The sequence below is a fragment of the Tamandua tetradactyla genome, chromosome 1, assembly GCF_023851605.1.
Source record: "Tamandua tetradactyla isolate mTamTet1 chromosome 1, mTamTet1.pri, whole genome shotgun sequence".
Lineage (NCBI taxonomy): Eukaryota > Metazoa > Chordata > Mammalia > Pilosa > Myrmecophagidae > Tamandua > Tamandua tetradactyla.
In genome coordinates, this window is record NC_135327.1 from 204,668,571 (window position 1) to 204,685,482 (window position 16,912).

Genomic DNA, 16,912 nt, shown 5'->3' on the forward strand with positions numbered 1-16,912 from the left:
AATCGGGCAGCAAAAACAAAGACAAAGCAGGAATGGGAGTACAAACTTAAGAAAAATAGAATCCAAGACAAAAAAAAAAATTAAAGGTGACAAAGATGACCATTTGAAAATAGAATAGATAAAATGATCAACAATAGGGTGGGCCATGTGGTGGCTCAGCAGGCAAGAATGCTTGCCTGCCATGCCAGAGGACCTGGGTTCGATTCCCAGTGCCTACCCATGTAAAGAAAAATGATCAACAATAAAGATATAATACTATGAGCCTGTATGTGCTGAATGTCAAATTCTATAAAGCAAAATATATTAAAAATAAAAAGAAAATTTATAGAAACACAGTTTTTGTCTAAGAAATTTCAATAAGTCAAATTATGATATTGATTTTTAGTAAAATAATCAACATTTATATACATGAATAACTGAAAATTCTCCATAATTGTACATTATATATAACAATTATTCCCTGCAAATAGTGGATACAAATAACTTTTTGAAGCATATATTGAAAGTTAATAAAAATATGGCATAAACTAGGTCACATAGTAGACCTTTAAATTTCCAAAACATAAAAATGAAGAGGTTGCAGTCTCTAATTTCATTGCAGTAAACATAATAATTTAAAGTTCAAAAACCGCATAAAAAATGAAAAGCCAACTAAACACTTATTGTTTCAAAAAGGATAGATACACAATTACAATTGCAGATCATTTAGAGTAAAAGCAAATGAGTATACATCAAAGTTCTAGGATGATGTCAAATCTATATTCAAAGCAAAGGCATACACTTATATAATATCATCAATTTTTAGATACATGAACAAACTATGAAAAAAATTCCACTCGAGAATTTTTATAAAGAAGAATAAATTCAAGGTTTGAAAGAAGAGGAAAATACAAGGAATATCCTTTTTAAGAATGTTGTTAAAAGGATGAAAAGACAAATTAAGTTTAAAATGGCAAAGGGGTTATAACTACACATATGACAATTAATTTTTTAATTATAATACAATATTGTACACTATATTAAGTTAACAAATTTTATAATAGCCATGAAAAGGATAGCTTTCTGCAAAACATAAATGACCCAAATTCACACAATAAATACTGTAAGCATATTCTACCAATAATATTGGGAGAGATCAAGATTTACCTACAAAGGCATATCATTTAGGAGTGAATATGGGGGAAGATGGCAGAGTAGGAAGCTCCGAAAATCAGTCCTTCCACTACAACAACTATCGAACAGGCAGGAACTGCTTAAATCAACTATTTCAAAACTCCAGGGGAACACTGCAGAGCATCCAGGGAAGAGCAGGAGTAAGAAGCTGGTAAATTACAGTAAATACCAGTAAATTGCTCTCACCACACGGCAGCTACCATTGTCCATCCCCCACTCCTGCTGCAGGCAGCAGTGGGTTCCAGCACCTGGCACACCTTGCTAGTGCCAAGAAGAGACATAAAAGTACAGTTCTCGATGCAAAAGGGGCATGGTGGGATCCACTGATCGCAGCTTTTGTTTAGCTACTTCAGATCGCTTGTGGTCCAGCTCTGAGGGCAGCCATTGTTTCAACCCACCCTGGACAAAGGCAGCAGAAGGTATTTAAAGACATATGCCTCCTCAGAGCTACAGAAGAGAGTTGAAGGGCTCTATTTCCTGGGGAGGTGTCAAGTCAAGAAAGTGTGCCTTTGAGGAACTGTGGATGAAGGTCCACGTGTCATTTCTGGCTCCTCTTTCCTCCCCTCCCCACGGTAGCTTAAAGCTAGATGTTGCTCCCTCTGTGGGCTCCTGGACTTGTTCTGGCTGAAAAAGACTGACTTGAATAATTCCTCTCCAGTGTGCCCCACCTCTTCCAGAATTTGCCCTCCAAGCAAAAGCAACCATAGATAATGAATGCAATGTAAGAAATAATTGCAGTAGATGGGCTGAGGCAAAGAATTACCTGCTTTAAAATCTGCTTGTGGAACAACCACAAGAGGGAGAGGTTCTGTAAACTGGGAAGTAGTGAGGGCATTCAAACTTATGTGAACAGGGGAATGTCCAAGGCTGCTAGGAAGCATAAGCCAGAGAAAGACACAGGGCTAGAAAAGATAGGGAGAACTCTGTACTTTGCATTTGCCTTACTGATAGGAGAACTAAACTAAGACTGAGAGCACTAGCCAACACAATGCCAATTTGTGAAGTTAGTGAAAGGTGATTTTTGCTTATGTGTGCTTGGTTTTGTTAGCTCATGACATTCAAGAAAATCTCTGTCATATCACTAGTTGGATAAAAACTCAAGAAAAAGACATATCATGGAACAAATTGCAGAGTTGACATTTTTAAATATTAAAATGTACATTGTGCAACAAAATATTACAAGACAAAAGAAGGAACAAGAAATGGCCCATTCAAAGGAAGAGGATAAAAATCCAAAAATCATCAATGAAGAAGACTAGATTCTGGACATATCAGAAAAGAACTTTTAAAAAATGAACTTCAGTATGCAGAAGGAGAGGAAGGAAAATATACAGTAAGAACTAAAGGATATCAGGAAAACAATGAATGAACAATATGAAAAACAATATAAAAATGAACCAAACAGAACCTCTGAAGTTGAAGACCACAATAACTGATATGAAAAAGTCCAAAGAGAGTTTAAATAGCAGGTTGGAAGATGGCAGTAGAAAGAATCAGAAAACTCTTAGACAAAACAATTAAAATGAGTCAAGCTGAGGAGTAGAAAGAAAAATAATTAGAAAAAGAGAAAATAGCCTAGGAGACCTCTGGGACACCATTAAGCATACAAACATAGGCATTGTGGAAGTCCCAGAAGGAGAAAAAAGATAAAGAAAGAAAGGGGCAGAAGGAATATTCAAAAAAATAATTCAAAGTAAATCTTCCCAAACTTAGCAAGAGCCAAACACATGCACATCCAAGAAGCTGGAGAAATCTAAACAGGATAAAATTGAAGAGAAACACATGTCATCACATACTGGTCAAACTGTCAAATACAAAGTACAAAGAAAGAGTTCTGAAAGCTGCAAGAGAGAAGCAACATGTTATATATAGGGAGTCTAAATTAGATGAAGTGCCAACTTCTCATCAGAAACTACAGAGGCAAGAAGAAAGTGGGCTGAAATACTTAAAGTGCTGAAAGAAAACAAATGCCATCCAAGAATTTTATAGCTGGCAAGACTTTCTGTCAAAAATGAGGGAGAGATTAAGGCAGTCCTAGACAAACTAAACCTATGGGAGTTCATCATTATAGAACTACCCTACAAACCATGCTAAAGAGAGTTCTTCAGACAGAAAGGAAAAGACACTAGACACTAGTTCAAAGCAGCATAAAGAAATAAAGATCTTTAGTAAAGGTAACTTTTGGGGGTAATTATAAATGTCAGTGCTATTATATTGCATTTTTTGTACATAACCATACTTCTTACTTCCCAGAAATGCTAAAATATAAAAGCATAAAATATAATGATAAATCTATGGTTTTGGACATACAACAGACAAAGATATAATTTTTCACCAGTACATTTTTTTGTGGGGGTGGGGGGGTAGAAAAGTATGGTAACGGTGTGTGTCTATGCTACTGAAGTCGTTAGTATCAAATCAAATATGATTGTTATATAATTAGAATGTTATATTTTAAGCCCATAGTAACCACAAGGAAAAATATATCCAGAAAGAAATAAGAAGGGGCTCAATATGGTATGATATAAAAAAATACAATAAATATGAAAGCAGGCATTAATGGTAAGAATTGAAGGACAGAAAGGTATATGAAATAAAAAGGTAAAATACCAAAATCACAAAAGGAAGTCCCACATTATCAGACGTGACTTTAAATGTAAATGGATAAAACTCCTCAGTCAAAAGGCAAAGATAGGCAGAATGAGTAAAAAAGCATGCTTCAACTCTACACTGTGTACAAGAGACTCATCTTACACTCAAAGATATACATAGGTTGAAAGTGAAAGGATAGAAATAAACATAACATACAAGCAGTAACCAAAGGAGATCTAGGGTAGCTATACTAATATCAGATAAAATAGACTTTAAGTCAAAAACTGTTATATGGGACAATGACAGTCATCATATACTGATAAATGGGTTAATTCAACAAGAAGACATAACAATTATAAATATATATCTACTTGTTTTCATTTGCTAAAGTTGCTGGAGTGCAATATATTGGAAATGGATTGGCTTTTACAAAGGGGATTTATTAGGTTACAAATTTACAGTTCTAAGGCCATGAAACTGCCCAAATTAAAGTATCAATAAGAAAATACCTTCACTCAAGAAAGGCCAATCATGTCCAGGATTTCTCTGTCACATGGGAAGACACTTGGTAACACCTACTGCCCTTCTCTCCTGTCTTCAGGTTTCAAATGGATCTCTCAGCTTCTGACATCTCCCAGAGCAACTTGGTTCTGCATCACCAAATTTTGGTATCTCGTGGTTTCATCTCTCTGCCCTCTGTGTCAGCTCTTTTGAAGACTCCAATAAACTAATTAAGACCCACCTTGAATGCGTACATCTCCATGGAAATAATTTAATCAAAGTTCCTGCCCACAACATAGCTATACCCACACCATTGGGATAAAAGAGGGTGGCTTTTCCTGGAGGTTATTCTTACATGTTATACAGACAACCCCTTTTTAATTTAAGGTGTATTAGAGAGGCTAGAGGGAAGTGCCTGAAACTGTAGAGCTGTGTTCCAGTAGCCAAGTTTCTTTAAGATAATTGTATAATGATAGAGCTTTCACAAAGTGACTACGTGATTGTGAACACCTTGTTCTGATGCTCCTTTTATCTATGGTATGGACAGATGAGTACAAAATATGGATTAAAACAAATTATAGGGAGAACAAACGTTAAAATAAATTGGGTAGAGGGAAATACTAGTGGTCAATGAAAGGGAGGGATAAGTGGTATGGTGTATATGAGTTTTTTCTTTTTTCTTTTTATTTCTTTTTCCAGAGTGATGTAAATGTTCTGAGAAATGATCATAGTGATGAATATACAACTATGAGATGATATTGTGAGCCACTGATTGCTAACAAAGTATGGAATGTTCATACATTAAGAATGTTCGCATGGAAACAGCCAAAATGTCCATCAACAGACGAGTGGCTAAACAAACTGTGGTATATACATATGATGGAATATTATGCAGCTTTAAGACAGAATAAACTTACAAAGCATGTAATAACATGGATGGACCTAGAGAACATTATGCTGAGTGAGACTAGCCAAAAACTAAAGGACAAATACTGTATGGTCCCACTGATGTGAACCGACATTAGAGAATAAACTTGGAATATGTCATTGGTAACAGAGACCATCAGGAGTTAGAAATAGGGTAGGATAATGGGTAATTGGAGCTAAAGGGATACAGACTGTGCAACAGGACTGGATACAAAAACTCAAAAATGGACAGCACAATACTACCTAATTGTAATGTAATTATGTTAAAACACTGAATGAAGCTGCATCTGAGCTATAGTTTTTTTTGTTTTTTTAATATATTTTTTGTATTTTTTATTTTTATTTTTTCTATATTATCATTTTATTTCTTTTTCTGTTGTCTTACTATTTCTTTTTCTAAATCGATGCAAATGTATTAAGAAATGATGATCATACATCTATGTGATGATATTAAGAATTACTGATTGCATATGTAGAATGGAATGATTTCTAAACGTTGTGTTAGTTAATTTTTCTTTAATTAATAAAAAAAGAATGTTCATGTTGTATGTGAATTGGTTTTATTAATAAAAAAGAAAAAAGATCAAAGGTGATGGTGGAGTAATACAGAGAAGATAGGGTTTAACAAATGAATATGAATGCTGAATCATTAAATTGATGTAGTTTTTAGTCTCCAGTATTTTAGAGCAGCTAGAAGTAAAAACCTAAAATTGTGAAATTGTAACCCATGTCAAACTCTGAAATCTGTTCTACAACTAATTGTGGTGCTGTGCTTTGAGATTTATAGCTTTTTTGTATGTATGCTATTTTTTACAAAAAAAAGCTGGTTGTGATGATAAAAAAATATTTAATTCCTCTAGCCTCCTATATTCTGGATCAGCTAAAAGGAAAAATATGAGAGGATCATATGGTAGCTCATGACAAACTCTGGGGTATTTCCTATAACTACTTGTTGAAGAGCACTTTGAAAATTATTGCTTTTTTATTTCTTTGCTTTGTATATATGTTATACTATACAATAAAAAAAGTTAAAAATCAAAAAAAAAAAAAGAGCACGGTTTTTCCAGGGTTCATAACAGTTTCAAACCAGCACACCACCTAAAAGCAGAACCCAAAAATATATAAAGCAAACAGTGACAGATTTGAATGGAGAAATAGATGGTTCTACTATAATAGTAGGAGATTTTAATACATCACCTTCAATAATGAATGGATAGAAAATCTAGCAGATCAATAAGGAAATACAAGACTTAAACAGTATGCTAACTCAACTAGACCTAACAGACATACATAAAACACTTGACCTAAAAACAACTCATTCTTCTTGAGTACACATGTATCATTCTCCAGGATAGACTATATCTTCACAAAACAAGTCTCAATAAATTAAAAATATTGAAATCATACAACGTATCTTCTCTGACCATGATGGAATGAAGCTAGAAATTAACAGCAGAACAAGAAATAAAAAACTCACAAATATGTGGAAATTAAACAATGTACAGGTGAACAACAAATGGGTTAAAGAACAAATCAGAAGGGAAATTAGGAAATACCTTGAGATGAATAAAAATGAAAATATCACATACCAAAATTTAGGGGATGCAACAAAAGCAATGCTGAGAGAGAAATTTATAGTTCTAAATGCTTACACATAAAAAGAAGAAAGATTTCAAATCAGAACCCTTATCGCAAAACTGGAAGAACTAGAAAAAGAAGCACAAATTAAAACCAAAGTGAGCAGAAGAAAGTAAATAACAAAGATTAGAGTGGAGCTAAATAAAATAGGAATAATAAAAACAATAGAGAGAATCAACAAAACAAACTGACAAACCTTTAGCTATAATGACAAAGAAAAAAAGGGAGAAGACACAAATGACTCAACTTAGAAATGAAAAGGCGGGTATTACTTACCAACCCCACAGAAAAATAAAGGACTACATGAGGACAGTATGATCAACAAATTAGATAAGCTAGATGAAATGGGTTATCTGTTTCCTAGAAACAGATAAACTACCTATACAGACTCAAAAAGAAATAGAGGATCCCAACAGAGCAATAACTAGTAAAAAGACTGAATCAGAAATAAAAAACTTTCCAACAAAGAAATGCCCAGGACCTAGATGGCTTCACAGCGGAATTTTACCAAACACTGCAAGAATTAACACCAATCCTGATCAAACTCTTCCAAAGAGTTGAAGAGGGGGAGCACTTCCTAATTCATTCTACAAGGCCAACAAAATCAGCCACATACCAAAGCCAGATAAAGATATCACAAGAAAAAAAAAGTATAGATCAATATCTCTTATTAAAATAGATGCAAACATTTTCAACAAAAAAGTGGCAAATTGAATCCAACATCATGTTAAAGGAATTATACATCATGAACAACTATGATTTATCTCAGATATGCCAGGGTGGTTCATCAGAAAAAAAAATAATTAATGAAGAACACCCAGGGCATTATATAAGATTCTACAAAGGTTCCATGCACTAGGATACTTTCCAGAAACCTACAACTGGATGGGTCCCTGGACCAGCTAGTCCTGAAATGCAGAGGGGCAAGCCTCTCCAGAACATCAACTAGTTCCATCCCCCTATGCCATATTATTGACAGCCCCTTTCAAAATGAAAAAGTTAGAATGGCCATGGCCCAAATACCCCTAAAGAGTGGGAGAAAAATCAAAGCTGATGGTGAAGTTATATAGAGAGGGTAGAGTTTTACAAATGAATATGATTGCTGAACCATTATATTGATATTTCTTTTAGTCTCTAGTATCTTAGAACAGCTAGAAGTAAAAATCTGAAATTGTGGAATTGTAACCCATGCCAAACTCTGAAATTTGTTCTAGAACTAATTGTTGTGATGCCCTTTGAAATTTTTTTGCTTTTTTGTATACATGTTATTTTTCACAAAAGAGAAAAGAAAAAAAAAAAAGGAAGAATTTGGTTTTGTAGGATGTTGGCTTAAAGGTAGGTTTCAAGATCTTATTTGGTAATTTAAATACATAAATTATGCAGGAAGTACTTTTGTTAAGGAAAAAGAGAGCACTTTTTCCCCTTAAGTAAAATAACTGTTGCAGAATGAGAAACAGGAATGGGTAGGACAAAATGGATGGAAATGGGAAGTTGTAGAAGTCTTGTTGGAAGTGAATTTTATTGGTTGTTGTTAAGGTTGCTAAGATTTTATAGTTTTATTAGATTTTTAATAGTTTTCCTATCAAATGTATCATCTTGCAAACCAAGAATTTGGTTTTCACTTTGTTAAAATGACAATGTTTTCTTGGATTATTTGTTTGCTCTTTGTGAGAAGGTATAAAAGGTTTTTAACCACGTGAGTAATCTGCCTAGATCACAAAGATACTGTCTTATCAAACCAATATATTTATTGATATACAGGTTGACCATCTCCTTCCTTATTGTTTTAGACAATGCCTCCTCACTTTAAAAAAAAATTGCCTTTTTTACATCATGCTAACTCCTCTATTTACTTTCAAACTTTTATGTCACCTGGATTAAATAAGGAACCAAAAAACCAATTCATGTAACACACCAGATTAATAGAATGAAAGAAAAAACATACAGTCATCTTAATTGATGCAGAAAAGGCATTTGACAAAATCCAGCACACTTTCCTAATAAAAACACTTAGAAAACTAGGAATAGAAGGAAGCTTCCTCAATATGATAAAGGGCATCTATGAAAAGCCTACAGCTAACATCATATTTAATGGTGAAAGACTGAAAGCCTTCCTTCCAAGATCAGGAACAAGAAAAGGATGACCACAGTCATGACAGTTATTCAGCATTATACTGGAAGTTCTAGCCAGAGCAATTAGGAAAGAAACAGAAATAAAAGACATCCAAATTGGAAAGGAAGAAGTAAAAATTTCCCTCTTTATAGGTCCTGATCCTATATACAGAAAACCCTGAAAAAATTCCCAACACAGTTCCTAGAGCTAATAAATGAATTCAGCAACGTGGCGTGACACAATTTCAACACCTGAAAAACAGTCGTGCTTCTTTACACTAGTAGTGAACAATCAGAAGGCAGAATCAGGAAAGCTTCCATTTACAATGGCAACTAATAGAATCAAATATCTAAAAATAAATCTAACCAAGGATGTAAGGGGCTAGTACAAAGAAAACTACAAAGCACTGCTAAAAGAAATCAAAGAAGACCTAAATGAATGAAATGACATGCCACATCCATGGATTGGAAGACTAAATATTGTGAAGATGTCAATTCTATCCAAAGTGATTTATGCATTCAACACAATCCTGACCAAATTTCCAACAATCTTCTTTGTAAAAATGGAAAATAAATTTATATGGAAGGGTAAGTGGTACCAATTAGCCAAAGCTATCTCAAAAAAAAAAAAAAAGAACAAAGTTGGAGAACTCACACTTACTGGTTTTAAAACACTATAAAACTACAGTAATCAAAATAGCATGTTACTGGTACAAAAACATATACATCGATGGAACTGGATACAGAATACAGAAAACATTTTTTATATTTTTGGCCAAATGATTTTTGACAGGTGACAAAGACCACTCAAGGGGAAAAAAGACCACTCTTCAACAATTAGTGCTAGGAAAACTGGATCTCCGTGTGCAAAAAATTGAAGGTAGTCCCCTATACCTCACATCATATACAAAAATCAACTCAAAATAGATCAAACACCTAAATATAAGAGCCAGAACAACCAAACTTTAGAAGAAAATGTAGAGAAGCATCTTCAGGACCATGTTTTAAGCAACAGTTTATTTGACTTGACACCCTAAGCATAAGAAACAAAAGAAAAAATAAACGGGACCTCATAAAATTTGAAAATGTTTGTGCATCAAAAGATTTCATCATGAAACTAAAGATGACAATATACACAAAGGGAGAAAATATTTGAAATCACAAAACTGATAAGGGTTTAATATCCAGAATATATTTAAAAATTCTCAACTCAACAACAAAAAAGACCAACCAATTAAAAATTAGCAAGTCTTGAATAGACATTTTTCCAAAGAAGATCTACAAATGGCCAAAATTCACAGGAAAAAATCGTCAACATCATTAGCAATTAGGGAAATGCTAATCAAAACCACAATGAAATACCATTTCTCACCCACGAGGAAGGCCACATTGTTGAAATGGAAATTACAAGCACTGGAGAGGACATGGAGAAATAGGAATATTCATTCACTGATTGTCGTTATGTCAAATGGTGCAGCCCTTATGAAAGACAGTTGACAGTTTGGTGGTTCCTCAGAAAGCTACAGATTGAATTAGCATACAACCCAGAAATCACACTTATATACATATAACTAAAAAAACTCAAAGCAGGGACTTAGGCACATATTTGTATACTGATGTTCCTAGCAGCATTATTCGTGATTGCCGAAAGATGGAAGCAACTGAAGTGTCCATCAGCTGATGAATGGATAAAGTGAATGTGCTAAATATGTACAATGGCATATTATTCGGCTGCAAAATAAATGAAATTCTGATACATGTGACCACATGGAGGAACCTTGAAGATAACATATCGAGTAAAATAAGCCAGATATAAAAGGACAAATACTGTATGATCTCAGTGAAATGAAATAATTAGAATAAGAAAATTCATTGAGTTAGAATCCAGAATATAGGTTACCAGGGAAAGTGGGGGAGGGTAGAGAATAGGAAGTTAAGGCTTAAAAAATAGTTTCCATTTCTGGAAATATTGGAAATTTTTGGTAATAGATGGTAGTGATAATAGCACAACATTGTGAATATAATTAACAGGACTATTATTTATTTGAAATTATTTGAATTTCAAATTATTTATTTGAATTATTTATTTGAAAGTTGTTAAAGGAGGAAATTTTAGATTGTGTATATGTTACTACAATAAATTTTTAAAACAAATCCATGGAACTGCACATCACAAATAGTGAACTCTATGTTAAACCATGAATTATGTTATAGTTAACAGTACAATTATAAAAATGTGCTTTTATCACCTGCAGCAAATGAACCACACCAATTGAAAGTGTTAATAATATGGTAGTATGTAGAAACCCTGTATTTTATGCACGATTTTTTATAAGCCCACAATGTCTCTAATAACCAAAAAAAAAAAAAATCACTTAACAAATATACCAGGAAGCAGATAATTTCAAAGCTAAAAGAAATTTTTCAAAAAAATCTAGAAAAAGAAGGTAAGCTACTCAATTTATATCATGAAGATAATATAGCCTGATATCCTGTTGCCAGGACGAAAGTTATTAATGAAGATAATGGGTTAAATGATGTCCCTTACTTTGGCTACTATCTCCAAATAAAGTGGGATAACCATTTTATTTTATTTTATTTTAAAAGTCATAGATGGGATTTATAGAAACCAACAAATACCTTGGGATTAATAACAGTGGGGAATGTAGGGTCACCAGGCAAGAGATATATTGTAATCCACACAGAACAGTATAAGAGAATTTTGAACCATACTGCCATCCCACAGCCTTGAGCAAAGAGCAAGGGGTATAAATACCTGACCTCCTTGTTCACCTGCCCTCTGGTCTAGAGATCCATTCCATCAGCCAAACCCAACCAAAAACCAGAGGACATCAGGCCCTCTTGAAACATAAATACAGTCCATAAAGATCAGTTGCTCAAAGGACAGAACATGGTGGAGAGGATGGAAATGAATCAGAATAACCAGCAAAATCTTCCAAAAATGGGCCTCTGCCTTTAGCCCTGGGATGATCAGTCTTATCCAGGTCTCATCACTATCAAGGAAAACAACTAAAAATTTAGCAGAGACAATCCTAAGAGCATTCTGTTTTCACTAGCAATTGTTCCTAGACTCAGTGTCATATAATGATAAGACTGGAAAAAAATTTCTACAAGATATGATAACCAACATGTTACAAGCTTTAATATATAAAGACCTTTATACTGTCAGAAACAAAGCAGAAAACTACAATAAACAATTTTTACATGGGCAGAGTAGAAAATTCCAATCTCTATAGATGTGTATTTTTTAACTTTAATCTCATTTGTAATAAATAAAACAAAATAAGCTACCACTTCTATTAATAAAACAGTCAATTTTTTAAAATGACGTTACTCAATGCTGTTAAGAATGTAGTTCTATAGACGTTTCTCCAGCGTTCGCATCTTGTTTGATTCCTCAAAGACATTTCTTCTGTAAATACTATCCTCTTAACGACCCCACACTCTAGTTGTTCTCCAACCTTTTGGTTGCCACTTTTCAGTTTAGACTCTCTAGACTGCATAAGGAATTATTCTGTGCTCCGTTTTTCTAATTTCCCTATTCCTTTGCCCTTCTTCGACTATCCAACCCATTTCTACTCCTAGCAGAGTTCCAGACTAGTTTGTTTCAGCTTTTTTTTTTTTTTTTTTTTTGGACAGTGTACCACATGCAATTAAATTTTCAGTAAGATGGGGAGAGAAGTGAGCATAGCTTAAATGTCCAAGTGTGATTTAAAGAACAACGTGCTAGTTTGAAACTGTTATATAACCCAGAAAAGACATGCAGTTTTAATCCAATCTTGTGGGTTCAGATCTATTGTTGGGTTGTTTCCATTGATACGTGACCCACTCAGCTGTGGGTGGACCTTATAATTAGGTTGCTTCCATGGAGATGTGACTCTGTCCATTCAAGGTAGGTCTCAATCCTTTTCTGGAGCTCTTTATGAGAGAGAACTCAAAGCCAAGACAGATAACAGAAAGATGACACGAAGACAAAGACGTTTGGAGATACTAAAAGATGAAATCCAGAGTCTGTCCCACAGAAAGTAACACAGACAGTTAAAGGGGAAACCTCTGGAATCAGATGCTGATACCAGACTGGGCAAGAAGGACAGCAGAGGTCACCATGTGCCTTCTTAGGTGATAGAGAAATCCCAGGCACAATCAGCCTTTCTTCGGAGTCAAGGTATCTTTCTCTGGATGCCTTAAATTGGACATTTTCATGGCCTTAGAACTGTAAGTTTGTAACTTAATAAATCCCTTTTGAAAAAGCAAATCTGTTTCTGATAAATTGCGTTCCAGCAGCTTTAGCAAACCGAAACAGTGTAAAAAACTTTTTGGTAATGGATGGCGGCAATAGCACAAAATTGTGAATGTAATTAGGAGCACTGAATTATATATTTGAGTGCAGATAAAAGGTAAAATTGTAGGTTGTGTATATGTTACTAGAATAAAAATTAAAAAGAAAAAACAGCATAAGACAGTACAACACAAATAGTAGACTTAAATGTAAACCATGGACTATAGTTAATAGTACATTACAATAATTGTCTTTCATAAACTCTAACAAATGTATCACACTAATGCAAGGTCTTAATAATAGGGGATATATGAGAACACTATATTTTCTGCAAACCTACAAGTTCTCTAATAAACAAAAATAAATAAATAAGTAAAAAATAAAAAAAAGCAGTGTGAAGCATTTGCATGCACCTAAAATGAAAATGGAAATTCAAGACAAATCAAGTTGAAAACACTTTGTTTTTATTTATACAAAGTCTAACATATCTTCAAAGATTATAATGGTCCATTCTTTTTGATAAAGGAATCTTTTTTTTTTTTTTTTTTTTTTTTTAAGACAGAGAGAAGGAAGGAAGGATAGAAAGAAAGGGAAACATCTTTAAACATTTTCTTGTTTTATTGTATTCTGTTTCTCCGTTTTTGTTACATGGGCTGGGGCCGGGAATCGAACCGAGGTCCTCCGGCATAGCAGGCAAGCACTTTGCCCGCTGAGCCACCGTGGCCCGCCCAATAAAGGAATCTTTAAAGGTGGATAAACTCACCACAAGAAATGTAAAGACATAGTTTCTATCCTCAAAAAATTCACAAACTAGTGAGTGAGCTCACTAATCTGGTTAATATTCATTCAGCACCTACTATGTGCTATAGACCAGTTATAAGTTCTTTACATGTATGAACTCATCAAACACCCACAAGAACTTTGAAATGAAATTTTTAGTGACTCAACTGTTCCATCTATAAAATGAAGGCAGATATCTTAATTTTTGAGTTACTGAGATTTTTCTAACTAAAAGCTATGGGTATAGAATATTCTCTGTCTCTCTCTCGGGGAAAAGTGGACTTTCCAAATTAAGACTTTAGAGGAGGTCCTTTATATTTTAAAACATGAAGAATAGCACAATGATTCTAGAATCAGACAATCCCAGTTTTCTCACTGTGGTTCCTTTGGACTAATTTTTAACTTTCCACTGTCTCAATTTCTTTATGTGTAAAAAATGAGTATGACATTACTGATAATCCCATAGGTTGTAGTAGGAGGAAATGAGATGATACGTAATAAAGTATTTAGCTCAGTAAAGGTTGCTATGCTTTGGGGAATGGGAAGGCATAAATGGCCATGATTTAATTCTGCTTTTTTTGATTAGAGTGAACATAAATTCTTTCAGAGAAATGAGAATTTGTGACTACCTCTGCTTTTAAACAAGACCCAAAAGATACAGGACTTTTCTAAGAATCTCATGGCAAGATGGGGGGAGTAGTCATTGGGCATGCCCCTCAGTGAAAACAGTACCTCTTAGGAAGGTCAATCCAATCTACCTTTCTCCAATGGACTAGGATTCAAATAGGGAAAGGGAGCACCAATCGGAGTTTACCTGGCAGGGTTGGACCTCTCCCTTGAAGAAGTGTCAGGACGCCGAGGGTGGGTCTTGGGGAGGTTTGAAAATTCCTGGGCCATCACACGCTGGGTATAATCATCCTGCCATGTGAAACCTATCGGGAAAAGTTGCAAAAACTATGTTAAAAATTTTAGAACTTTAAACCAAAGGTCTTATCAGTGTCATAAATAATCAATGCTTTTTTAGAAATAATTCCCTTCAAGCTAGGAATACCATTAACCAAACTGCGATGCACTCTTGCTGCTGCTTATGAACCAGATGTTGTCCTTAAAGGAATTCCAAGTTTCTGAAACTTCTAGATCAGAAAGATGATTGATGGATACTTTGCTACATTAAAAAAAAGAAAAAGGCAAATGTGATGCTGGCTATGGCTGGACAGCAAAGAGACTTCAGCCAAATATATGTTTTAGTCACAAAAGATATTTTTGGTCATAGTGAAACGTGAAAACTTTTCTACATAGAAAGGTTATGATCATAGCAGAGATACTCTCATCCACAATGAGCATATATTTACCTACTATTCACCCACAATTCTGCCTGCTCAACATATCTTAGGTGATTTGTTCTTCCTAACCCCATCTGGCTTAAGAGTCAAACATTTGGAATGGAATAAGGGGTATTGTTGCTGGGAAAGCAATTATCATGGGGCTTAATGTACTGTATCTTAGAGCCAATTACATTATATTTATACTCAAATGTTATGACAAAGAGCTTTATAACAAGGGTGAAGTAGTTATGAAGGCAAAATCCATGTGATTATGCATTAATTACATGCACTGCAGATCACATGATAATTATGCTCAGAATTACCAAATAACTCCCAAGAATAATTATTATGCAATTTGTACATTTTAGATCTTATAGTAACACTTTAGCTCTTAGAACTACCCCATGCAATTATCCATAATTATCTAATCACTAAATATCATGTAATTACAGAGATATATTTTTATGCCCTGTACAAAAACACATTACCCAAATCTTCCAATCAAGATAGCTCTGTGCTTGTTTGTGTGTGTGTGTGTGTGTGTGTGTGTGTGTGTGTGTGTGTGTGTGTGTGTGTTGGGAGGAAATTCAAAATTTGCTGAGAACCACATATTCTGGAAGGAATTAAAAGAAGGGTTCAATAGATATAGGCTGCCTTCATGAACACATATATATTTTTTTTCACAAAAAAGCATAGCTGACATTTAAAAAAATTTTATGGGTGGCAAAATTCAAACAGTTTGTACATTTCTAAATCTCAAAAGTCTCAATAGCATTGCCCAAAGTGGAAGCTGATGGAAATATTCACCAAATAAGATGACCTCCTACGGTAACTGGTTCTAAGAAGCTCTGTTTGAAATATGACTTTTGGAGAACAGGTCGCTGCAGGTAGATAGTCATGGCACTGTAGTCATTCTTACCTTATTTTAGGATTAAATGCATTTAATAATAAGCAAGTCTATTCCATTTGCCAAAAGCAGCTAAAAAAAACTACATGAAATGAATTTTTATGTGGTTATTATTGGTCCATTCTAAGGGTATGCTCAATTGAAAGCACTTTTCAGTGTTAGCATAATTTCTAGACTTTGGAAAACAAGCATATTTTAACCATTCTTTTCCCAGAAGGATGTCATTAATATTTATCAGGAAATAGAATAAATCAAGAGCACAAAGAAACTTCTAGTGAAAATAATTCATTTTTTAAAGAATTCATTTTTAAAATTAGAAAATAGAAATTCAATAAATGTTTTCATTTCGAAGAGCACAAAAGTCTGGCCTATGTCACCTCTGCAGCATGTGAGAAGGGCTGTCATTCCAGGATAGGAGATGACCAGCTAACAAGGGTCAGACTGGACTGGGCAGTCTTAGAAGGATCCTGTATTCTCACCAGCTCAGATTTCTAAACTATCCTGTGCCCTTGAATGTAAACACAAGGACAGCACAGTTCTGGGGGATTGAATGCCACCTCTGCACTTCTCTCCAAGCCCTTTGTTGGATGGTATTAAACCCTCAGAAGACAAGATCAGCTTTCAGAAAGATGGACTATATATACCTTTCCCTACTCG

At 34.3% G+C, this 16,912-nt stretch overlaps 1 protein-coding gene across 2 annotated transcripts in view; it reads right to left on the reverse strand.

Moving 5' to 3' along the window:
• Positions 1–16,912, reverse strand: part of PTPRN2 (protein tyrosine phosphatase receptor type N2) — a 1,272,212-nt gene that overhangs the window by 784,620 nt on the left and 470,680 nt on the right. For both annotated transcript variants that reach the window (XM_077151559.1, XM_077151568.1), the window contains one exon: positions 14,838–14,955. In XM_077151559.1, the coding sequence (XP_077007674.1) occupies positions 14,838–14,955 (118 nt within the window). The remainder of the gene's footprint in view (positions 1–14,837; positions 14,956–16,912) is intronic.